The following is a 26,806-nucleotide window of genomic DNA, read 5'->3' as shown; positions in this document are numbered from 1 at the left end:
TATGGCAATGGTTGTTGGAGATTTATTTACTTTGTGTGCATCAATAATACCAGGTTTTATCAGTCATGTGAATCTCCAGATCCCACTCCCAAGCAGCCCTGGACTTCTCCACAGCAACTGGCCTCAGTTACAGAGAGGTGTGATATAGACAGGTTATCAGGTGGGTGCAGTCAGGGGCAGTGATCACTAATGTGAGTGGTGGAAGTTCCTTCAGGTCGTCTGGGTAGGTAGGAAGCACTATGCGCACAATTATGATAGTTTTATATGGTTTGTAGAAGTCTCCTGTGAAGCCATCTAGGCCAGGGGCCTTAGAGCCGCTTCTACATCATTGGCATGGGAATTCTCATTTCAGGTGATGGGTTAGGCCAAGAATTGTTGATGACTGCCCTCTAGCCACACCATCGTGACCTGAGATAGATAGTCAGCGAGAGCTGTTTCAGACATGTCCGTGTGGGGGGTATACAGTTGGTTATAGTATGCTGTGAATATGTTTACGATATTGGTGTTATCAGTAGTTATAGTATTATCTGCCTGAGCAGGCTTGTTATGTATGTGGTCTGGCATGGTGGATGTAAGAATTGAGCCAGAGTATGTTCTGGCCTCTCTACGTCCCCATATCTGTGTGCCCTGACATACTTGCATAGGTAGGCAACCTCACGAGTGGGCAATTCCTGAAATTCTTGTAGCAATATGAATCTGCTATGTAGTATTGAATTGTGTGGGGGAGCTGATGTTGGTGGTCTAGATCGCGAAGTTTCTCCTTCACTTTAGCCAGGTCATTTCTAATGCTGCAGGGGGCTCCAGCATATTTAGATATACAAACTCCACTTATATATACCTCAAATGCCTCCCAGAGAGTTGTGTGTTTATGCACAGAGCCATCATAATTATGAAGTACTCATTATTGGTGTTTCGGACTTCTGTATGGAACACTTCATTGTGTAATGCATTTGCGGGGAAGCCCCAATGCCTAACTGGTGGACCCTGGCACGGGACATGCAGTGTTGCCATCACTGGGGATTGATCTGATAGTGTGGGTGGGTAGTATGTGATGTCCAATAGCCATAGTAGTCCCAGGGACAGGTACCATTGGTCTATACGAGTCCAGATATTGTGTGGGACAGAGTAAAAAAGCATAATCCTTCATTAAGGAGTGGCATGTGCGCCAGGCATCAGTGAGTTGAAAGGGTCTCAAGCAGGTTGGTAAGGGCTTGTGAAGGGTGTGGTTTAGTGACCATGGTGGATCCCACAGAATCAAGACTAGGGTGATGTGTAATATGAAAGTCCCCACTTTACAGGATATAGGGGGTCATTACAACCCTGGTGGTACAAGACCGCCAGGGCTGAAATGACGGTAGCATCGCCAACAGGCTGGCAGTGCTTCCCTGGTCATTACGACCGCGGCGGAAGCGCCCCGGTCACACCGCCGGGGCCAGCGGTTTCCCGCCACAGTGGCCCCGGCGGTAGTAATCCGCCAGGGCAGCGCTGCTAGCAGCGCTGCCCAGAGGATTAAGAGTCCCCCTACCGCCAGACTTTTCCTGGCGGTTTGAACTGCCAAGAAAAGGCTGGCGGTACGGGGAGTCGCGGGGCCCCTGGGGGCCCCTGCACTGCCCATGCCACCGGCATGGGCAGTGCAGGGGGCCCCTGACAGGGCCCCGTGAGCTGGCTCCTATGTTGCGGCCCAGCGGGGATCTCATAATGACCGTGGCGGGGTACGGCCGCATTGGCGGCCACCCGGCGGTAAGATCTTGGCGAGGGGACTGTAGCTGCCCGCCAAGGTCATAATGAGGGCCATAGGCTGTTGGGAAACATCTCATAAGAGCAGAGAGTTCATGAAAGAGCTCTAGAAAATCAACGATTGGTGCATATATTGATCAATAAAATAGTATTGTGAGCCAGGGCTCCAGTAACGAGGGCATATCTCCACTCTGGGTCAGATACAAAGTCATAGCAAACAAAGGGGATGTTTTTATAGATCAGGGTGCACAATCCACTAGAGTCTGAGCTATGATGTGTAAAGAAACGATTAGAGCCCCAAGGTATTGCATAAGTGCAATCGGAGCAGGGTGACAGATGAGTCTCTTGTAAAAATGCTTGGTTAACACCATGCATATTCAGGTAGGAGAGGACCTGCTTTCCCTTCCGTGGGTTATTCAGACCTCTTGTATTCATCCTATACATGTTAAGATAAAATAGTGATCCCCTTTAACTTGTGACCTCATGAAAGCAACGGGGTATATGTTGCACGTAAACAAAATAGAATGATCAGACTGTCATGCAATAAGACAATAATGTAGCATCAGTGGACAATGGCAACAGAAATAACAATCCCAACACCCTGATCCCACACCAGAGTGAAAAACCACCAGTGAATCCCATTAACATCCCAGAAATAAGAGCAACAAACATGCTGGCGTACACATAGAGGATGTGACAAAGCTAATGGCGATCACGATCGCAAAGTGGCTGTGCAGAAATGTGAAGTCCGTCTAACGTGAATTTTAAGCACATTTGAAAATGAACATAGAGTTCCAACTTATGCAAAGGCATCATAACAATTACAGGGCCAGTTCCTTAAGATGCGGGGATACCCATATTGGAGGATCATTCAGGTTGCGTGATCATTCTGTTGGCCCGACAACTATGAATCCAAGGACCCCACGAAGGGAGAACACCCAGGCTAGACCGGTCCGAGCTTCGGTTGTTTGCAAAATGAGATAGCGTCACCAGGTGTATTTACGTCGTTCTCCACGCGCAGTCTTGCTGGATACAACATGCCATATCGTAGCTCACATCTCTGTAGGGTAGTTTTAAACTTAGTGAATTTACACCATGCCTCCTGGACCATCTGCGTGAAATCCGGAAAAATAGACAAGGCCATGCCTTGATGGTGAAACGGTCCCTTCTCTTCGGCCAAGAGGAGTGCAGTGTCCCGATCTCAGAAGTTTAGGAGCTGAGCAATTATGGGGCACACCAGAAACAGGGCACTGGCCAAGCGATCTGTGGGTTCTCTCAACAATGAAGGTTCCAGTAAAAGGCCAGTGTTGGTGGTCTCAGCCACTCCTGCAATGCGAATATTATTGCAATGGGAGCACACCTCCAAGCACTCATTTTTAGAAGCTACGGATTTCAGTTGGCACTCTGTTCTCTCAAGTTGTGCTCTGCTGTCGGCATTATCATCTTCTATTGCTGATATCTGGCATTCCATGCCATCCAGTCTGGTGGCATGTCGGTCTGTGCGTTCAATCATATGATCAAGTTGCATTCTTAATAAGTCAAAGTGTGAATCTATGGCTTTAAAACCAGCCCTCAATGCAGCCATTATGGTGGCTGTGCTATCCGGGGGGAGGTAAGGAGTGGTGCTGGGAGGGGGTTCCTTGTCAGTAGGCTCATCTGTATGTTGCTTGCAAGGAGTTTGGGTAGGGTTGAATGGTAATTGTTTTTGTTTAGGGTCCCCACGCCCCATAGCGATCTCCCCTGGCAGCCTTGCAGCCAATCACACATATAAGTGGGAAAGTCAAGAGTAATAAATGGGGTGCGTAATGTTCTGGAGTTGTTGAGCTGGTGGGCACATATGTAGGCCAGCTACAACAAGTGAACCAATGGCGCAACCAGTGTTAACATGCAAGGCGCAATGAGCAAGCGTAGAGTGAGCTGCAGCAGTTCAGGGCAGTGAAGTAAAAATTAGTATTAGGTCTGTGTTGAGTGGTTCACACCTTGTGTGAAGCCCTAATTCAGTTCAGCAGCATTTGGAGTGTGCTTGGGGGACATTTTCATGGGAGCCGTCAGAGTTGGTGGTAAAAAGTCAGAAGTCAGAAGTGCCACTCGGGTACCTTTCTCGTGTGTGAGGGCAGGGGTGTAAATTGCAGCTCACCTCCTTTTGTAGATGAATAATGTCATTGAGTGTGTCTCAGGGTGCACTTTTCCACCCAAGGGCTCACGCCTCAGCCCTCTGTGGCCCTGCCCCAGGCCTGCATGAGGGTCACTGCCGCAAGGCGCTCAAGTGCCGCACCAGCAAACTCCACAGACAACTGCCCCAGGAGCTCCAGTAGTCGTGTCTCCCCCAAGATCACAGCTGCATCCAAGGAGGCTGAGGCATGCAGCAGAGGCAGGAGCCATGAACTGCTCCAGGCTGGTTGTTGAAATCAGGGAGGCACGATGATAGGCCTGGGTGCGTGCGGCCTAATGTGTATGTCTTGTGGTGGCCTATACAAGCTGTATTCATCTATCTGAGTCTAAGGGCAAAAGCGCGGCTCACCTCCGCTCATCCACCTGCCAGTGGTACATTTGGATGGTCGCCAGGGCACATCACATCGTCCAAAGCAGCGATCAAGGAGCCCGTGTCCTAGTCTGTGCTCGCCGTCACCCTGTCCTCAGGCTCGGCTGCGGACCCTGTCACCACAGGGCCTCCGATGGCCGCATCAGGCTGTGGCATCTGGAAGCTTTGGCCAGAATAGCCCCATGGGCATCAGCTTCAATGCCATGTGGCCATCTTGGTCGCTGATTAGTCCATGCCCCAAACAACATTTGTTAAATAATACTGATTATACATTGTTATCAGGCACCACAGAATTGCTACTTAACATATGTGTTAAATAGCGGATATGTGTCATTTAGAGCATGTGGCAAATACCTCTCCCAATAAATAGCACATGCAAAATCATCATGAAGTGCCCACTTGGACGATCCAGGTGTGAGGAAATGAATCACTAGAGAAAAGAAGTAGCCAGAGCAATACTGAGAAGGACCTTGAGATCACCCAAAAGTACACCATCTGTTTCCTGTGTGGGAGTCTGCAGACATTAATTTGTATGTGGATAAAGCACCTTGAAACTAGAAACGCAGATTCTGCTGTAATCCTCTGATATCACTTAGACCTCACAAGTAAAAACCTGCCAGGCTCTTCTATCATGGACCCAGGAAGAACACGGAAGTACAAGTTTACGGATCCTGAGCAGTGGGTCCTGGCCAAGGATGTGTTGAGACACCATGACCGCCTAGTGTGCCATCTATTGCTAAGTATGCCACCAAGAGCAAACAAAAACTTGCTTGTGAAATGAGATTAAGTACAAAATCAAAACCGAGTCAACATATTCACATGATGTTGAGAACATTAAACACTGGTTCTAAACAGTGGAATTCTAGGATCTTAATTGAGTTGCCAAGCACTCACACACACTAAAGCATGGCAACTGGTGGCAATTCGCCAACTCTGCTCTACCTCAAGCAGTGGAAAGAAGAAAATGATTCCCATCCTCAACATTTCTGCAGCGGAAGACATGAAAGAGGGTTAAGATTTGGAGGAATCCAAGGTAAGGGACATGAGAATTGTAATGGAAGTACATGTGGTTGTTAAAAACTTTACTTGGCTGAGAATCAAAATCTTTGTGAAGAGTGACCGATGTACTTTGTTACACATATTTACATTAATCCATGAATGTGATGTCATAGGGGATAACAACTGTTCAATGGTACTGCTGACATGTATTGAGGTTGGACTACGATATTCTAATGCACTGTAATCTTGAAGATGAAGGGTTGATTTGTCTACTCAGTGCCTTAAGGGTGCAGTGTTACCACAGTATGACTAATGTTGCTTCCTGTCGGAATCATCACATTTTGATTTCATCCAGAGCACCAGTTCAGTATACACAGATCCACATAATTTGCACATAAATAGTGTGCTTAATTTTAAAGTTTTAGCACCCTTTCCTGTCTACATGAGGCAGCCAGTTGTACATGAGTGCAGTCAATTGTCAGGATGCCAGGAAATGTTGACGTAGTACAAATGCTTGCTTTGCTGGCATTAGCTGTGTGGGTGTTCAAGGAGAACTGTAAATGCTGCATAATCTCTCACTGCAAAACAGCTATCACTTAGCAGGGTATTTTGCTAAAGCTTGACTGAGAAATGCCACACACCAATCCTGCTGTCTGCTGTGTGGTGCCTGTTGCAAAGAATTCTAGTGCTGCTAGCATTTTGATAAGAGGGGACAGCATAGGATCCTGATGCTGGGCTCTATGGTATGCATAATGATGAAAATATCTTATGTTTGGTGTCAGAATCGAGCCTGGGTATCCTTTGGATCTCAAGCTGATTCGTGTTAATGGGTTTGAACCAGACTGTGTCAATATTGTCTCTCCTGCGTTCCTACACCATTATAGGTCATTGTTTGGTAGCCTGGTTTCCATTTTTATGCTACCTGGTTTGTTGTAGTGAAACATGGATTTGGCTTAGCATGAAATAGTGGCCACACAGTGCTGCATCCATAGTGTTATACCGCAAAATGGAAGTGTGAGCTGCTGAGAGTTTCACCTGTACATGGCTGTTTATGTAGGTCTGGCCCTGTGCGCAGGTGTATGTGAGATTTTATGTTTTTTCACATCAATTTATGTGCTGTTTTTGTTTTGCATTATTGTGCTGATCTTGAATTTTTTTGTATTGATATGTAATTTTTCTTTCATTCCCTATAATTTCAGGATTTTTTTGAACCTGCTCTTGCCTGGAGGTATTTTAAGATGGGATTTTCCACTGTTTTTTAATGAGCTTTCATACTTGTAATTTACCACTATGTCTAACTCACATTCCTGGCCACAGACCACCAGTTCCTGAAGTTCACAAGCTTCAAATCATTGTAAACACGATTCTTCCAAACAGACTTTCTCTTGAGAATTAAGCAGAACAATCCACCCACTTCCATTACTAAATTTTAAAGGGTGAACCTGAAATATTACTTTTTACACGTCTGCCTCTCTGCAGACGCATGGCGGTGAAGATTTTACCATTATGGGCAGACAGTTCTCAGAAACGTATTGCTTGAAACCTTGCTGACTGTCACGTCTTCTCTTCCTTCCGTTTATTTTTGCTTGACATTTTTTCCAGTCACTTGCACTGCATGGTAGAAAATCCCACCTTTTTGGTGACTTCAGTACGTCCAATCCTCGTTTCTATTTTATTTCTAGTGCCTTCTCTCAAAGTGCTATCTCTCTTTTCTATTTTACTCCAGCATACTCACTTATGTAGAGACGTTGGCAGAGGCGCATCATGTGCAAGCCCTTTACTTATAACAGATAAACACTGACTGCTCTTTCTGAGCACTGCTCAGGGTTTCCAGGCTAGAATGCAGGTTCTGATTTGGCTGCTAAATTGAACCATATTCCCTTAATTTGGTGAAACAGTTAAGCCTTGAACAGGGAACTTGGGGCCACATTAAAATAAGTTTAGCTTTTATGAACTGTCAATAGGCTCATGTTGGTTCATTCACTTTTGACATTGTAACTGCACACAGATCTGCTTTAGGGAGATTTCAAAGTGAATGATAAACCTAAACATGCACAAATACATATCTGATGCCAGTTAATGTGAATTTTCATTCTCCTTCATCTGCAGGATAGGAGCTTCATGTGGACGGATGGCTCTCAGTGGAACTTCCAAGCATGGCATCGTGGAGAACCTAATAACTTTGAGGGGCGCGAGCCTTGCCTGCAATTCAACTTTAACAGTAAGTGAGAACTTACTCATTCAAATTTGTGATATTTCCTTTTTTCTCCAATAGAATGCCACTCAGTAACTGCTCAGATTATACTGTCTATCTACAATTTAATCTCTAATTCAGCTTGCTTGATTGTGCCCATTCTGTCAAGCCTGCCAAGCTATCCGTTTGCACTTTGTTGCTTGCTGCATGTGTTATTTCCAAATGTCTGAGCTCAGGCCTCCCTTGCCCAGCCCGGTTTCCTTCCTTTTGGATTTTGCAGCACACTTTCACTTTTGTCTCAATATCTATCTCCTAACAACTCCCTCAAAATCCCAGAAAGTGTGGGTTTAGATTCCAGTACAGTCGTAGAGAGGTCGAAGAAATGCAGAGGAATGGATTTGTTATTATTGTCACCTAACACCGAACCCTATGGTGTCTGTCTGCTCAGCACCTAATTGGAGTGCCTGACATTGTTTGGAAGGATGCTAGAAGCTGTTGGCGCGTCGGACCTTAATAAGTAAATTTACAAGGAGACACGTATAGGACGATGGACCTTTTGACTGCGCTTAGAGTAGTTTCCACCATATAGCCCCGTACCAACATTAATCAATTACAATAACAATCAATTACATTAATAATCGATAGGAGTCAGTAAAATCCACACACCATGAACTCTCGGACATGAATAACCATACCTTTGTAAAAGTTAGAATGTTTATTTCCCTATATTAACAATGCTAATGTCACATAAATTAGTCTCAAAATCAGATGATAAACATTCAGGAATAATAGTGGCTGACCAAAGCGACAAAAGAATCGCAATCTAATCAAAGCTTGAGCTACTACACATTCTAAAGTTACAATGCAAATCAATAGCAAGAATAACTGCACCAAAGAAATAGCATACATTGAGATTTCAGCATAGAAAAGACATCAACTGTTATTACATGTAGTGAACATCATAAGTGAGTACCCTATCTAACTTCAGATTAGAAAGGCATGTTTGGACTTCATGCAAAAGTAATTTAGTCAACACAAATTTAGAAAAACATCTAACTATGGCTCTATAAAAAATTAGCGGTTGGTACCTAGAAACAAAAGCAAAAAGACATAACAATCAGTAACATTATCTTATACTTGTCCTCAATATGGATCAGCAAGCTATGACAGTCTTCATCAATAGGACATCAGTTCAGTCAGCAAGGCATCAGGCTTCAGCATTAAAGTTCAGAAGAATTAAAGTCTCTTTTAAGCAGTAAAGTTAAGCACGTCTCTTATGGAGAATAGCGAAAAATGAGGGTATGTCCTCTCGGTGGAGTCTGGCTAAGTTAGATTTCCTAAAACTACTTCCCATGTCCCTATTGGTCAAAGAATCGCATGTTTGCAGTTAGTCCAATTAAAATAAAACTTAAAATCTAAAGCTCTGCTATTACGTGGTTCACATGTCGATGATTGGCTCCTCTTCTCCTGATCTCGTCATTGCGCTCGTCAGGTAACAATATTGTTGCAGCTTATACTTCAGTCAGTACATCCATTGTCTTCTCCTGGGAAGGTCAGTCTCACACATACTACATTGATCAATGTTTCCCTAGCTAGTACATCATTTTCTAGTAAGCAGTTCTCATGAGAATGGATCTCAGCCATGAGCACTTGGTCAGCACAGTGGAAAATCACACTTTAATTCTCTAAGCAGCCCTTTTATGAGTCACCAGGAACAATGCAGCTTGACATGAGGCCAAGGCAACTAGGCCAAGACCTTGCTAAGTTAAGGCCTATGATTAATAAAGCTAATAGATAATCCATAACCTAAAATATGATATATTACTACATTAATCAGACATTTTGCTCAGCATTTCATCTCAATAAGCCATTACTAAGTACGCTTTGTGAAGATTGGCGGTCACTCAGGTTGTCACAATTTCAGATGCGTGCAATTATTTTTCTCTACATTAATTCATTTTCTAGGCAAATCCAACATTCGGAATACATGAATATTCATTAGTAAAATTTCAGCGTTAATGCCAGCAAAAATACTAGAAAAATGGCATTCCACAGATAGTACTGTCAGTAGTCCCTTGAGCCTCTCATCACTATGCAACCTCCACTACACAGGTACTACTCACCTGGACTACCTAGTGTTCACATATATGCACATGTGCTCCTTCATTTGCACTCATTTAGCACTTGTTTTAGCCCCACTGGACACCTGGCAAGACTGAGCAGAGCATGATTTAGCCGAGCTATTATAGGATGAACAAAGTCAGCAGGATCATCAGGATCAGAAGCGGATGCTGGCAGGTCAGTGAGATGAACAAAGAAGGTCAGTGAACCCACCTCCTGATGAAGTTCAGAGGGCTGAAGTTTAGGTTTGGGGAGAAAATTGAAGAATTAAGATTCAACAACAGCTACACTGGTTAGTACAGTTTACACACAGCCTCATTCCCCCACCATCAACTTCGGATGTCTGGTGGCCTAATGTAAACAGCACTAGGAAAACACAGTCAACTTACAAGTAACACCAGAACCAACCTCTTGGGTGAAAGAAGTAAGTTCCAAGTTATGGTCTTTGATCTCTCACTGGTGTATGAAATTGGGATATTGATTGAGGGGGTTGACAGCCGTACTCAAGTAGCAATAATAATCATTGTCAGGGTGAACCCCAAAAGTCACTGAATCAAACTGTGTTTAACACTCTGGTAGCTTGGCACAAAAGCAGTCAGACTTATCTTAAAGGCACTGTGTAAAGAATTTATGCAGCCATAAACAGTGACAAAGTGAAAGTACTACACATGAAAAATCCCAAACCAATTTAGAAAACTAAAGTATATGTCAATAAATAAAATGAATTTCAAACTTCAGGTAGGCATAATGCCTAAAAACACCAAGTGCCACTCACTGTCATCTGGTCGTACTAGACCAGGGAAATTCATAATTTCAGGTCGACAACTATGGAGGGAAAGACCAGGTCCCACGCCAAGAGTTCAAAACTTCAGGATTTCTCCTTTCCTATAGATGAGTGTGCTCCAATGCCAGGGAATCAGGTACTTACACAAGCAGAGGCCAGCAGGGCTCAGGCAGGTCCAGATTCAGGTCCAGATTCAGGTCTAGGCAGGTCCAGTTGCAGCAGGTCAGCCAGGCAGTTGAGGAGTTGCAGTGGAGCTTGTTGTATCCCTGTAGTTCAAAACAGGAAGTTAGCCAACTTAACCTTGAAGTCACACAGAATGCCTGTGATTATGGAAGCAGGTCCAGCCTTCATTCACAGAGAGCAGGGGAGGCCTCAAGCAGCATGGCAGTCCTCTGGTAGAAGCAGTGCAGCCCTCTGAGGACTAAGGCAGGCCCAAGGGAGCAGGGTAGTCCTCTAAGGAACAAGGCATGCCTCAAGCAGCAGGGCAGTCCTCTGGGATCCCGTGGTCACTGTCCCACTGGATACAAGCTAGTCTGGCTAATGAAGGTTGCTACCCTGAAACTGGTCCCAGGATGCTTGTTTCCAGTCCATGGAGGACCTGGCCCGGCAGTTTGGGCTGGACTGTTCCTATAGGGAACAGGGTCAAGACTGATTTGCATATATTTGGGTCCAAACTGGGGTTGCATTGTGAGCAAAAGATCAATGGATTTATCCCAGATCTGTGACTGTGGGTAAGTGTTTGAAAAGTTTCAGCACACCGTCCATCATCCTTTTGTGTTGCTGAAGTTGCCCTAAGTGGGAAGGGTATGCCTAGACGTGGGTCCAATGCTCATTGTGCACTGGATTCAAGCTAGTCTGGCTGATAAGGGTGATACCCTGAAACCGGTTCCAGGATGCTTGTTTCTGCTCCAGGGAGGATCTGGGCTGGCAGCTTTGGGCTGGACTGAGGGTCAAGACTGATTTGCAGATAGCTGGGTTCAAACTGCTGTGGCACGGTGAGCAAAAGAACAATGGATTAAACCTAGATCAGTGACTGAGGGTGAGTGTTTGAAAAGTTTTGGCACTCCGGCCATCATCCTTTTGTGTTTCTAAGGTCCTATATTTATACCTGGTGCTAGCCTTTAAAGTGGAGGAATCATCTAGGCAAACCCCCACATCAAGTCCTCCCCTTCCCCTGTAAAGACTCCAAGAAGTCTATGGTGACAAAAAACTAGTGTCAGGTTCCTTTGTGTGTGCTGGAGACAAGCACTTTGAAATATAGGTGGGGCAGGAAACGGTTCTACCCCCAGACATCCTAGCACAATGGCCCACTAACAGCTACAACCAGATCCTATTGTTCACTATCTGGGCCTAAAACGCATTCCTGATGGAGGAGCAATAACAGTCCGAGGCAGCTGAAAATTCTTAGAAGACCTCTGAAAGTTTAGAGCAGGAACATGCCAACTTTGAACAATTTTCAAAATTGTAATAACTTCACCATTACAATAGATTTTAATTTACAATTCATTTGAGTCCAAACATGATATTTGTACCTTTTCGCATTCAAAAGTTAGCAATTAATAAATGTAATACGGTGACTCTTTCTTTAAATACCTTATTTTGGTTGTAGATCATAAAAGTCACAATTTAAAAAAATTAACATCAAATATAAGCATATTGTTGATAGGTGACACTAAAAGTACATAAGTATTCAAACATGTCAAAGAACCAACCGTTATAACAATGTTGGAACAAGCAATAAGATTTGAAATATGTTCTTCCAAGTAACACTTCAGGTTGATACACAGTCTAGAGAGTGGTCACAACTTATTGTGGCAAATAATAAAATATTGATAAAAACATTTAAAACAATGACTTTAAGCAATGTTGTTATTGACACTATGGTTAGCAGAGTGCCTGTGCTTGAGAGACAGCCAATAAGCTTGATCTAAAAAATAAACATAGTGGACTCGTACTTGACCTTTAGGAACTGGAAGTTGAAAGAAATGTATTTGAAATCGGCCAGATGATCTCTAGGAACTTTGCGATTGAGAAGTTAACAAAGGGATTGTATCAGTTCTACATATTCTCAAGGCAGCTCTATACTGGGGAACTCCTAGTAAACTATAGAAAGGGACAATCCAATGCCTACGCTGCTTGGAGTAGCTGGGACAAAAAATCAGTAGGTGATCTTCTGTTTTATCAGACCCTTTGCACACTGGGCAAACTTTACTACCTCCTAGGTTACTCCTCCATTTGGCTGTACACGAGTTACGGTAACTCAATATTATTCTATTGGAGAGATAGGCCTCACAGTAGTGAAATACAAATTTAGGATTTTTTTACTACCAGGATATGTAAAACTTACAAGTACACATCCCCTTGTTTAAAAACAAAGCACCTTGCCCTGTTGAATGTTTAGAGCCTCCCTTTGAGATGATGTATATGTATTAAAAAGGAAGGTTTAGTCATGGCAAGAGGTTTATTTTAACAGGTTGAATTCACAGTTTACCACTGCATTACAGGCTGCAATGGCAGGGCTGAGACATGTTTGAAGTGCTACTTTAGTGTGTGGCACAATGAGTGCTGCAGGCCCACTAGTAGCATTTAATTTACAGGCCCTGCACATGTAGTACCACTTTATTAGGGATTTGTATGTAAACTAATTGTGCACATTGGAGGTAAGCCAATTTTAGAATGTTTAAGGACAGAGCTCAAGCACTTTATCACTGGTTAGTAGTGGTTAAGTGCACAGAGTCCTAATGCAAACAAAAATGAAATTCAGAACACAGAAGGGGTGAAGGCAAAAAGTTTGGCGGTGACCTTGCAGAGAGGGCCAAGTCTAACAGAGCCTCTTTTCAGAACGCTGAATCTGACACAAGAAAGCATGACTATATACTTGTGAACTTTGCACATACTTGGCAACCTTCTTGCTGATTCTATACAGGAATGGTGGGACATGATTTCTCAAGGCCTGGGGGATCAGGGATTACAATGAAGTATGAGCATACCTAGCATGTCTCCTGTGTTAGGATCGCCAAAGCTGACACAAGGGAGAATGATCGATAGTGGTTGATGTTTTCTGCTTTTTACAACTAAGTGTGCATATGTCACCAAGTAAATATAAATGTGGCAATCAGGACTAGGCCAATTTTACAGTGTTTTAGGGAGGGGTGAATGCTAAACATTTTGGGGTGACTCTGCAGAGAGGACCACATATAGCAACGGGGATTTCACGCAAACTGGGAGATTCAGGCTTCTCTGACTGTCTGCTTAGTTATAGGTCTAGAGGAATCATGGCCCTTGACTACCTAATAACTCTCTCAAACATGCCTTATAAGCCGTTCCAAACAGATGTAGTGGGAACAAAGTAGGACTCCAGATTTGCTGCAGTAGGGACCTATGCATGCCATTCATCTCTATGGAGCTCACCTCCAATTTCGCTCAAGCAGATTTAATCTAGACTTTCAACCAACCAGACATTATTATCTAGAACATATATGCACCTCTTGAAACACTTTAGCATTCTGAAAAAAGTATTGTGCTGTCTCAAAAATCCCCAAAACAATAGTGAAAACTGTGAAATTGGTCTCACTACTATACATGGAGAGTTCAAGGCCAAATGTGGTATATGGAGTGCTGATGGCGAGGATTATGAAGAACCCAGGTGGAATGGGTAGCAGCAACCCTTTCACATTGCTGAGTCTGGGGCCTTAGTGGACTAATGCGTCCATGGTAGAGGCCTGTGTTTGACCTCATGGTACCATGTTCAAATCCCGGCAGGTCCACTCAACTCTCAGTTTGTGCTCTCTCCAAAAATTTATTTTTTCAACTTGGGAATTCTCCAATTGGCAAAGACTTAACCCCTAGGTTACATAAGTCCCTAGTGTATGGTACCTGGGGTACCAATGGCATAGGTGCTAAAGGGGTCCCCAGGGCCTCAGCACAAATTGGGCCATCCTAAGTGACCCAAGTTAACTACTGATAGCAGGCCCACCATTGCAGACTGCCGGAGCAGTGCAAACTGCTAGAACTTGACTGTTCCCTTACCATGTGTGGCGGAGTCCAATGCACTGTCTTTCATATATGTCAGACACCCCTAAGGAAGGCTTCTTAAGCCCAGGAGGCAGAGTGCATTATATTTTAGGTGTAGCCATGTACACATAAGCTTTATGTTTCTATAGTGTCTTTACAATTAAGGTACAATGTAACTGATAGCCAGCCCATAGGATAGCATGGGACTTGGAACTAGACAGACCTGGGTCGCTAGCTCCATTATGGCACCACCTAGAGATGTTGAGTTTGGTGTCAAACAATGTGCCTTCTTTCCCCTGACACATATCTGGTGTTGAGGGATGGCTGGCATGTACCCAGGTGGCACCTTGGAGGTTACCCACCTGGATGCCACAACTTCATTGTGCTATGGCTGATCAGCCTGCACTTTCCCATACCTGTTACTGTCAAGACAGGGTTCTGACCTCCTGCCAGGTAGTGTGAAAACACTTCCAGGAGTCAGAGGCAAAAGCTGAGTGTGAGAAAGTAGCCTCTTTCTAGCATGGTTACCCCCACTTTTGGACTGTTTGTGAGTGTGTGTCAGTGTGCTTTTACTGTGTCACTGGGATTCTGCTAGCCAGGACCCCAGTGCTCATAGATAAAAACCTATATGTTAGTATGTGTTGCCTGTCTCACTGCTAGCCAGGACCCCATTGCTCATTGTTTGTGGCCTGAATGTGTTTACCTGTGCAGTGACTAACTGTGTCACTGAGGCTCTGCCAATCAGAACCTCAGTGCTTATGCTCTATCTTACCTTAAATTTGTCACTGTAGGCTAGTGACCAATTGTAACATTGGAACACCCTTATAATGCCCTTGTATATGGTACTTAGGTACCCAGGGTATTGGGGTTCCAAGAGCACCTTATGGGCTGCAGCATTACTTTTGACACCCATAATGAGCTCAGACAAACCTTTCACAGGACTGCTACTGCAGTCCTGGCAAAATAGTGTCCACACTATTTTACATCCATTTTACACTGCACTTAAGTAATTTATAAGTCACCTATATGTCCCGCTCTGGCTGGGTGCAAAGTTACTAAGTGTGAGGGCACCCTTGCAGTAACAATGGTGCTCCCACATTGTCCAGGGCCTTTTTCCCCGGACTTTGTGAGTGCGGGCACACCATTACACGCGTGCATGACAGATAGGTCATCACCTATCTGCAACTGCACAATGGCAAAACCGAATATGGCCATGTGAGGTGTCTGGGATTATGAAATTTCAACCCCAGTCCAGTTCTGGCACTGGGGGGCCAATCCCATGCACCCTGGGGGTTCCACCATGGACCCCCAGTACTGCCAAACCAGCTCTCTGGGGGTTTCTCTGCAGCTACAGTTGCTGCCTCCCCTCAGACAGGTTTATGTCCTTTTGGGGTCTGAGCAGCTCAGTCCCAGGAAGGCAGAACAATGTATTTCCTTTGGCAGGGGGGTATTACACCCTCTGCCTTTGGAAATAGGTGTTGCAGGCTTGGGAGGGGTAGCCTCCCAGAGCCTCTGGAAATGCTTTGAAGGGCACAAATGATGCCCTCCTTGCATAAGCCAGTCTGCACCGGTTTAGGGATCCCCTGTCCCTGCTCTGGCACGAAACTGGACAAAGGAAAGGGGAGTGACCACTCCCCTGACCTGCACCTCCTTGGGGGTGGTGCCCAGAGCTCCTCCAGTGTGTCCCAGACCTCCGCCATCTTGTTTTCAGAGGAGTGGAGGCACACTGGACACCTCTGAGTGGCCAGTGACAGCAGGTGACATCAGAGACCCATCCTGATAGGTCCACACCTGGTAGGGAAGCCAACCCTCCTCTGAGGGCTATTTAGGGTCCCTCCTTTCAGGGTTTCCTCAGATTACGACCTGCAAGAATCCACAAGGACTCCTCTGCACTTCTCTCTTCGCCTTCTGCCAAGGATCAACCGCTGACTGCTCCAGGACACCTGCAAAACTGCAACAAAGTAGCAAGAAGACTACTGCGGCATTGTAGTGCCTAATCCTGCTGGCTTTCTTGACTGTTTCCTGGTTGTGCACGCTCTTAGGGCTGTCTGCCTTCACCCTGCACTGGAAGCCAAGAAGAAATCTCCCCCTGCTCCAGCAGGCAACAAACTACAGCATCACTGGTACTCTGTGACTTCTCTGTCTTCCATGACCGACGTCCCCGGAACACGAGTGGTGGACCCAAGTGATCCCGACTGTCCAGAGGTCCAGCTGCACGAAACTGGTGGGGGTAAGTCCTTGCATCCCCTTACCAGTCAGTGCCACCATGTGCCCAGTGATCTGCAGCTCATAGGGCTTCTGTGCATCCTCTGCAGAATTCCTTTGTGCACAGCTGAGCCTGGGTCCCCAGCACTTCGTCCTATGATGCCCTGCTCCCTGAGTTGACCTCCGGCGACGTGGGACTTCTTCCTTCAGTGTGAGACGACAGCCTCGTTCAGCTCCTTTGAACACGTGTTTAAAGGCTCCTGTGGGTGCTTCCCTCTTCTTTGTAGGCCTTCATCCTTGCTGAGGGCCCCCTCTGTCCACCCAGCCCGAGTAGCGACATCCTGGTCCTCCATGGGCCCGGGCAGCACCCTTTTCATCCAACCGCGACCCTTGCGTGTAGCAAGGCTTGACTGTGCAACTTTTGCAAACTAGCTTCAATGCTTCTTCCAGCATGACGTGGGCCAGCTCCTGCACACATTTGGTCCTCCTAGGTCACTTCGTTGGTACAAAGCCAACATCTGTTTCCAACCGGAGGCAGCCATTTTGCATCTTCATCCAGGGTTTAGTGGGCTTCTGCCCCCCTGGACACTCCAGTGACTCCTAGACCTGGTCCACTTTCTTTGCAGGTTCTCAGGTCTTGGAATCCGTCTTCACTGTCTGGCAGTCTTGTGTAGTTCTTGCAATATCCTTCATCACGACTTCTGTGTGTCTTCTGGGAAAGTAGTACCACTTTACTTCTACTTTCCAGGGTCCTGGGGTGGGGTCTCCTTTACACCTTTGGTGTTTTCCCATACTCCCAGCGATTCTCTACACACTAGTCCTACCTAGGGGTGCACACCTAGTTTGCATTCCACTTTCTTAGTATATGGTTTGTGTTGCCCCCAGGCTCATTACAGTCTATTACATTCTATGGTAATTGCACTGTTTTCCTGACTGTATACTTACCTGATTTCATTATCTGTGTATATGTTATGCTTGTTACTTACCTCCTAAGGGAGTATATCCTCTGAGATAACTTTTGGCATTTTGTCATAAAAATACAGTACCTTTATTTTTAGTAACACTGAGTATTGTCTTTTCTTATGATATATTATAAGGTATAAGTGGTATAGTAGGAGCTTTGAATGTCTCCTAGTACAGCCTAAGCTGCTCTGCTATAGCTACCTCTATCAGCCTAACCTCCTAGAACACTACTACATACACTAATAAGGGGATAACTGGACCTGGTATAAGGTGTAAGTACCATTGGTACCCACTACAAGCCAGGCCAGCTTTTCACACTGAGGCAGGAAGGAGGTCACACATTTCACCCGCAGCCAGGCTAGTAAATTAGCACTTCAGGGTGGTGAGCTTCAAAGCCTTCACCACCCCTGATAGGCAGCTGTGCTGTCCACAGAGGGGAACACAGCCTGCCCTGCCTCAGGCACATCTGCTTACGGACAGGCAGGAAATTAGCTATGCAAGGTAGTGTACTCTGCCATAATGCTGGCCTCACCCCCAGGATGAGCAGCCCAGTCTATACATTAAATTTAGATTCATGCCATGTTAGAAGTTGCAGAATAGAGGATTCTGGGTAGGAAAAAGTTATCCACTCCACCAAATGTGGTCTCCTCAGGGCAGATTGGCTGCAGGAGCTAGCTGCTCATTCACCACTAGCCTGCACACCCCTAATTCCACTAAATCTAGGCTTTAAGGGACCCCCCTGACACCAGAACCTCAGATCTGAACAACTGACATCAGGGAAGGACCAAGAGGCAGCAGCGGCTCCACCACAATTGCGGAGGGGCATTGCCTCACTGGCTAAGAGTCAGCAGCTGAAAAATGAAACAATATTTCATTTAATTTTCAGCTGCTGGCTCAGCTGAGCCATCGTGTAAAGGAGGGGTGGGGCTGGGCCATGGGAGGGGGAGGAGGAGTGGAGTGCACTCAAGTGCGCATGGTAGCTTGGCCAGCCGTCTTAGGCCAGCCAAACTGACATGGCCACTTGGGTTTCTCCAACCCAGCTGTGTTCACAGCTGGGTTGGAGAAACTGCACAGACTCCAACGTAGTGTCTGAGCAGCAGACCAAGCCCCTCAGATCAATCTTGGTGCTGCCCTCATGCTAGGTAAAGCATGAGAGCAGCACCAGCATTGCCAGAGGAGCCTATGATGGTGTCCCAGGGGCTGCTGGGACACCATCAGAAGAGGAACGTGAGGTGGCCAGCAGCATCGGGACAGGCATGTTTATTTTTATTTACCCCCCCCGGTGATCCCTGCCTCCACCCCCACCCCGCTTAAGATTTGCGGCGGCCCCTCCTGCCAAGAGGAGACCCTTGTTGCTGACAACAGGACTTTGCCACTGCAAGAAAGCAAAAGAGGGACACTGTCCCTCTAGCAACACCTTTAGAACTGTGTGAACGACCCTCGTCCTTGGCTCAAACTCAGCACTCCTGATCAGAGGGAGCACTGCAGACCCCAGAAGCACCCTCAGTCTCCCCTGGACTAGTAGCACTAGTCCCATGCAAAAATGCAGGTAAAAATGCTTGCAGGTTTGAAGATTCACCGGCCATCTGGCCCTCTGTGGAATTGCCCAAATCCAGGTGGTCCAGTGTCTTCTGGGATTTGTAGTCTCACTTGCAACAAAGTTTCAGGCTGCTACGTCACTCCCCCAGACACTGTGAAGTTCACAAAGCTTTTTTTTGTGTTTACCGCTGCCAAGGCTTGTTGGTTGCGAGTCCGGTAACTGACCCACACACTCGACCCACACTGTGCAGCCTGCATCCAACTTCGACATCTCAGCCCCTGCTGTGTTTTTGCATGTTGTTTCTTGCAACATCGTGTGAGCAGTAAAATAAGCCCCAGCACGGGTCCTGGACCCCAAGGGCCAGGTAAAATTTAACTGACTGCCATGGCCTGGTCACAGGGTCTGCACCACCATACCCATATAAGAGTTCAATGTAACTTGACCTCGAAGTGGAAGATTGTCACTCGTTTTCTTCATGGACCGCAATGTTAAGTTTTCAAAGTACATTTTGTGCAATCATTTATTATTGCTTCTATAATCTATAACTCCGGTTGTACTGATGCAATTCTGTTCATTTTGGTGTCTAAAATAAGATAAACATTAACTCTGTTGTTCTAAACTAGTGTTGGATTTCTTTCAAGTTGTGCCCAATACTTATCAACCATGTTGTTGCTCTGAAATGCTTGACACATGCTCCTCCAGTAAAGCCTGACTGCTCTTTGCCACCCTACCAGGACTGAGCCAATGATTTATTAGTGTGAATCCAAAGGACTGTCTTTGGGGTATTGTGAGAGTATTACATGGTGAGGACTAACCCCCACACCAATTAATACTCCACTTTCCTACATTGGTGTTACAGTGGATGGATCCTGAACTTATGTTTCTCAGTACTACCACATGGTCAAAAGTGATTTCTGCACAACAAACCCACTAAATTCATTTTAGCATCAACAATTTTTTTTGCAGGATTTATAGACCTCATTCCACTAGCATTCAAAAAAATGCTTAATACATTTTTTTATTTTTTTCTACAACTTTAATAAGGTTCCAACTACTAGGTTAAATGGCATAATGAATGCTGATAAGGGTCTCAACATATCAATCTGTCCAGCCCTTAGGATCAGGGACCTATGAGCCCTGTGCAAAGCAGGAGGCATTGGCTATAGAGCTACAGCCAAAAAGGAGCAACTCGAGAATGCCCTCCGCCTCTATGAATAAGAGAGATTAGAGAAACATGACACTTCCTCAGAGAGTGACCCTAGAGAGGTCAAGGAAGATGTTGTAGCCCAAGTGCATGAAAAGGAAAGAGGTGAAGACTTAAACTCCCCATCCTTCCAAACCTCCTTCAACAGTGGGAAGTGACAGAAATCACTCTAGTAGATCCCCTCTTGGTAAGGTGGTAGGACTCCTAGAGGATGAGTTGGACCTAATCTCCCTGAAGGAGAGAAAACTTGAACTTGAGGAGAGAAGGATAGCCCTAGAGAAATGGAGGGTTAAGGTGGACCTTAGGCTCAAAGATGGACACAGCAATTAGCATAACAGGGAGAAGGAGGAATCCTTTGACCCGAAGATCCCCAAAGGGATTGTCCCTATGTATAGTGATGGAGATGACATCAACAAATGGTTTGAAGACTTTGATAGGGCTTGTAGAATGAAGAAGTGACGATTCCAACACTGGGGCTCTGTACTTTAGGAGTTGGTTTCAGTAAAGGGCAGAGATAAACTTCTGACCCTTAATGAGGAGGTAGATGAGTCCTATCAGCATGTGAATGAAACTTTGATGGAAGGATTTGGACTTACTACAGATGAGTACTGGGTAAAGTTCAGAGACAGCCAGAAAGGTCAGACCCTGGCCTGGGTGGACTTTCTGGACTCTTCAGTCAAAACAATAGAGGGCTGGATGAAACTCAATAAGGTGTACACATATTATGGGCTATATATTTTAATTATGAAAGAGCACACTTTAACTTACTGTACCATAAAGAAATTGTATCAGCATCTGGTGGATTCTGAGTTATCATCTCCCAGAGAGCTGCGTTGGGGTTGAGACCCATAGTGGGAGTGACCACAAAAAGGGTTCACAGACTTTCCAACAGGGGAAGGGGCTGAACAGCAAACAGGATAAAAATAAGGAGTTCTCTAAAGGCCCCCAAAAGACTTCTCAGGAGGGTGGGCCACAAGACTTGTCCCAGTCCAAAGGCAAGGGGTACCATGGTAAGAACTGGGATCCAGCAAATGCTTTGAGGATGTGTCATGACTGTCATTAGACAGGTCATAAAAGAGGAGATGCAGCATTCTCCAAAATGTCGCACAGGAGTGGACAGTCAAAGGGATTGGCTAACGTAAGAGTGGGGGTAAAGGTGTACTCTGGAGAGGCCAGAGGTTACACAGAAGCTACTTTAGTGTCCCTGGGTGGGGTGCATATTGAAACCCTGGCTGTCTTACCTCCAAGCTTGGAGAACTATAGACAAAGGCCAACTATCAATGGGACTGAGGTAGAGGCTCTGAGGTATACAGGTGCCAGTGTCACTGTGGTGGCTGCTAGACTGGTTTCCCCAGACTAAGGACCTCATTTTAACCCTGGCGGTCAGTGACTGCTAGGGTTATTGTGGCGGTAGTACCGCCAACAGGCTGGCAGCACTGCCAGCCATATCATGATTGTGGCGCTTCCGCCACGCTCATACCGCCGGGACCGACAGTATACTGCCATGGTAGTCCCGGCGGTTGTAATCCATCAGGGCAATGCTGCAAGCAGCGCTGCCCTGGGGATTATGACTCCCCTTACTGCCAGCCTGTCCCTGGCGGTAAACACCGCCATGGAAAGTCTGGTGGTAAGGGGACTCGGGGGCCCCTGAGGGGCCCCTGCACTGCCCATGCACTTTGCATGTGCAGTGGAGGGTCCCCCAGGCACAGCTCCATTGCACAATCCACTGACCGCTGCACCCGCCGCACCTGCCGCACCGCCACATTGCCGCCGGCTCCACTAGGAGCCGACTGCAATGTTACGGCCCTGCTCCCCGCCGGCCCAGAGGGGATGTCGAAATGCGGCCGGCCGGTTTCAGTTGGCGGTTCAACATTCACCAGGTTACCAGTGCTGACGAGACTAGGCTATGTCCAATGGCCTTGGTAAGCTTGAAATGGGGAGGGGTTACTGTCCCATAGAAGTTGGTTGTGTCCCCTACCATCCCAGTAGAGTGTCTGTTGGGAAATGATCTTAAGACTCCTGTATGGGAAGAAGTTGAGAGGAAGGCTCATGCGGAAATGTGGAGTCTCCCTGAGTGGGTGTGTGTTACAACTAGACCACAGGCAGCACATCAGGGATGTCAAGGGGACTTGGATTCTGAAACTGTGGTCCACGTATCCCCCCCCAACAGCAGAAAGGGCAAGAAGTCTACTATGGCAGCTTCGAAGAGGTCACAGGACGAGAAGGGGAGAGATTTCCTGAGGGAGATGCCCTGGTACCTTAGTAGGGAACTGCAACTAAGGGAGCCTGGCCTGACCTGACAGAACTCTTAAGTGTAGCGGGACCCTCAGAGAGGACCTATGCTAAGTTGAAAAGCAGTGCCCTACTATTGAAGGCCTTAAGGCAGCAAGCTGCAAGGCAAGAAAAGGGAGGTGTCAGTGGATCCCACAGGGTCTACTAGGAGGATGGGCTTCTCTACACTGATGTCAGGGATCTGAAACAAGGGGTATCCAGGAGAGTGATGGTCCCCCAAAACTACAGAGAATTCATCCCCACTTTGGCCCATGACATCCCCCTAACTTGACATCTGGGACAAACTAAGACCTGGGACAGGTCTGAAAAAGTGAAGTAGTTTTGTCACTCCTGTGTGACCTGTCAAGCCAGTGTCAAGACAGGCATATGACCAAAGGCTCCCTTAATCCCACTACCAGTGGTTGGGACTCCCTTTGAGAGGATAGGGATTGCCATTGTAGGTCCCCTTGAACCTCAAAGTGCATCTGGGAATAGATTTATCACAAACAGGAGTTTGGTTCAGTGCCTTTGAACTATTGTTTGGACATTCCGTAAGGGGACCATTGAGTCTTGTGAGGGAAGGATGGGAGATGCCTCTCAAAAGCCCAAACAGGACATAGTGGACTATGTACTAGGCCTACATTCCCAGAGATAGTACATGAAGAAAACAAACAATAACCTAGAGGCCAGCCAGGAGCTTATTAAGCACTGACTTGACCAGTGGGTGCTGGAGCCTGTAGCTCCCAGTGCCCTCCAAGGCAAGTGGAATGGGCTCTATCTAATCTTGGAAAGGAAGGGGGATGTCACCTACTTGGTTGACATAGGAACCCGTAGGAGTCCTCACAGATTTCTCCATGTAAACTGCCTAAAACCCCACCAGACCAGTGCTGACATGACCAAGCTCATGGTCAATGATGAAGGCCAGGAGGAGAAAAGTGAACCCCTCCCCAACCTGCTGTCACACAACCCACATGATGGATCTATAGAGGGTGTGGTCTTATCTGACACCCTCACTGCCAAAAAGCAAACTGACTGCAGGCAAGTCCTAGGATAGTTTGATTAGCTTTTTTTTTTTTTTACCCCTGGTTAGACAACGTGGTGTACCCATGTTGTGGACACTGGTGACAGCCTCCCTGTCAAGAACAAAGTTTACAGATTGTCAGACCAAGTTGAGGCTCGCATTAAGACTGAGGTCAGCAGGATGTGGAGCTTGGGGTTATTGAGTCTTCTGACAGCTCCTGTGCTAGCCCAGCTTGTCCCCAAACCTCACTCAAAAGGTAGGAAACCTGAGATGAGGTTCTGTGTCGATTACAGGGACCTCAAAGCAGTTACAAAAACTGATGCTTATCCTAGCAACAGAGCAGATGAGTCAATTGACAGACAGGGTGCAGCCAAATTCCTGAGTACCTTCGACCTAACCTAACCTAACATCAGGGTACTGCAGATTGAACTCACTCAGGGAGCAAAGGAGAGGTCAGCATTTTCAACTCCAGAGGGCCGCTACCAATTTACAGTGATGCCCTTTGGGCTGAAAAATACACCTGCCACCTTCCACGGGTTATGAATCCAGTTCTTTCAGGCCTGGAAGACTTTAGTGCAGCATATTGAGATGACATTGCTGTCTTTCGTTACACCTTGGAGGATCACCTGGTCCAGCTGAACGAAGTGTTACAAGCTCTACAGCAGACAGGCCTAACTATCAAGGCCAGTAAGTGCCAGATAGGACAGATAAATAATCCTCACTTTGGCCCATGAAATCCCCCTAGCTTGACATCTGGGATAGGACAGAGGTCTGTTGTGTACCCGGCCCCCTTGTAGGTGGAGGCCAAATACAACTTCCCCAACCAAATATCCAGACTATTCTGGTCTGGGAGGCTCCCAAAACCAGACTCAAGACAGGGCCTTCCTTGGCTTGACTGGGTTCTACAGGAGGTTTGTAAAGTTTCTTGGTTCCATTTTGGCCCCACTCACTGAACTTATCTCCAAAAAGCAGCCTAAAAAGGTAATCTGTACCACAGGATGCCAAAAGGCTTTTGACACCCTGAAAGAGGCTAAGGGCTCAGCACCTGTACTCAAGGTGCCTGACTATGGAAAGAAGATATATGTTTCTGAGTATGGAATTGGGGCAGTGTTAGAACAAATACATGATGAGAGCCAGGATCAACCAGTTGTCTATATTAGTAGGCAACTCCTCCCTAGAGAGCAGCTTTGGACTGCCATTGAGAGGGAAGCATTTGCTGATGTTTGGTCACTGAAGAAGCTGAGACCAGACTTGTTTGGGACTCACTTCAAGTTTCACATCAACCACAGGTCTTTCAGATGGCTAATGCAGATGAAAGGGGAAAACCCCAAACTGTTGAGGTGGTCAGTTTCCCTACAAGGTATGAACTTTACAGTGGAACACAGACCAGGGACTGACCATACCAATGCAGATGGCCTTTCCAGGTTTTTCTACTTAGACAATGAGAACCACCAGGGAATAGGTTAGTTGCTCACCCCATTTAATCCGTAAGGTTATGTACTTAAGTGCCTTATGTGTATTGTAACCCCCACTTTTTGCCCCAATGCTGATGGTTATGTCCCAGAACTTATATGTTCGACTTGGTAATTCTCCAAGTGGCAAAGCCTTTACCCCTTTATAAGTTCCTTATATATGGTACCTGGGATAGCCAGGGCACAAGTAGCAAAGGGGTTCCCAGGGCAGCAGCACAAGTTTGTGCCACCCTGAGAGACCCAAGTAAACTACCAATAGCAGGCCTGCCATTGCAGACTGCAGGAGCAGTGCAAACTGCTCGAACTTGACTATGCCCCCACCACGTGCAGCAAAGTCTAATGCACGGCCTTTCATATATGTCAAACCCCCCTATGGAAGGCCTCTTCAGTCCAGGAGGCAGAGTGCATTATATTTAAGGTGTAGTCATGTAAGCATGAGCTTATATGTCTTTGTCTTTACCATTAAATTATACTATAAGTGATAGCAGGTCAACAGGATAACATGAGAATTGCCCCTGGACAGACCCGGTCGCTAGCTCCTTTATGGTACCACCAAGATATGTTGAGTTTGATGTCAAACAATCTGCCTTAATTTCACTGACACATATATGGTGTTGAGGGATGGCTGACATGTACCCAGGTGGCACCTTAGAGGTATTCCACTTGTGTGCCCCAACCTCCTTCTACTCTGGCAGGTCAGCCAGTGTTTTCCCATGCCTGCTGCCACCAAGACAGGGTTCCGACCTCCTACCAGGTTGTGTGAATACTCACAAGAGTCAGAGACAAAGGCTGAGGCAGGAAGGAGGTCACACCCTTCACCACCAGCCAGGCCAGTGAATTAGCACTTCAGGTCAGTGAGTTTCAAGGGCTTCACTGCCCCTGATAGGCATCTGTGCTCTCACCCAGAGGAGGACACAGTCCTCCCCCTGCCCCAGGCACATCTACTCATGGACAGGTGGGAAATTAGTTATGCAAGGTAGTGTACACCCCCAGAAGGCTGGTCACACCTCCAGAGTGAGAAGTCCACTCTGTACACTAAATTTAGTATTCTGCCATGTTCGGAGTGGCAGAATAGAGAGTTCTTGGTAGGAAATGCCCCACCGGATGTGGTCACCTCAAGGGCTGATTAGCTTCAGGAGCTAGCTGCTCATTAGCCACTAGTGTCTACACCCCAAACTCCCCTAAATCTGGGATTTAGGGGACCCCCCTGACACCAGAACCTCAGATCTGAAGAACTGATTTCAAGGAAGAACCAAGAGGAGACAGTGACGCTGACAACAGGACTTTGTCCATTGCAACAAAGTAAAAGAGGGATACTCCGTCCCTGTGGCAACAGACTTGGAAGTTTGCGAACAACCCTTTTTGGCTCAAAGTCAGCATTCCTGACCAGAGGTACCCCTGTGGAGACCAAAAGCACCCTCAGTCTCCCTTGGACTAGTGGCACTAGTTCCCTGCAAACTGCAGGCAAAAACGCTCCTGGATTTGAAGATTCACCGGCCATCGGGACCTACATGGGATCGGCCAAATCCAGGTGGTCCTGTGTCTTCTCGGAGTTGTAGTCTTTCCTGTCCCGAAGTTTCCGGCCACTATGTCACTCACCCGGACCCTCTGAAGTTCTGAAAGCTTTTGTTTGTGTTTACAGCTGCCAAGGCTTGTTGGTTGCCAGTCTGGTAACTGACCCCCACACTTGACGCTTCATCTACAGGGCACACCATCCAGCCTGCATCTGACTTCACAAA

The 26,806-nt window shown here is 46.4% G+C and overlaps 1 protein-coding gene across 1 annotated transcript in view; it reads left to right on the top strand.

The window, feature by feature from the left end:
* The window catches only part of LOC138273841 (lectin-like), a 96,825-nt gene that overhangs the window by 51,534 nt on the left and 18,485 nt on the right, over positions 1 to 26,806 (top strand). Inside the window, exon 5 of the mRNA XM_069218901.1 lies at positions 7,388 to 7,499. Coding sequence (XP_069075002.1) covers positions 7,388 to 7,499 — 112 coding nt within the window. The remainder of the gene's footprint in view (positions 1 to 7,387; positions 7,500 to 26,806) is intronic.

Source organism: Pleurodeles waltl, chromosome 2_2, assembly GCF_031143425.1.
Source record: "Pleurodeles waltl isolate 20211129_DDA chromosome 2_2, aPleWal1.hap1.20221129, whole genome shotgun sequence".
Classification (NCBI taxonomy): Eukaryota; Metazoa; Chordata; class Amphibia; order Caudata; family Salamandridae; genus Pleurodeles; species Pleurodeles waltl.
Note: the sequence above shows the minus strand (reverse complement) of the source record. Positions and strands in the feature narration are given on the sequence as shown.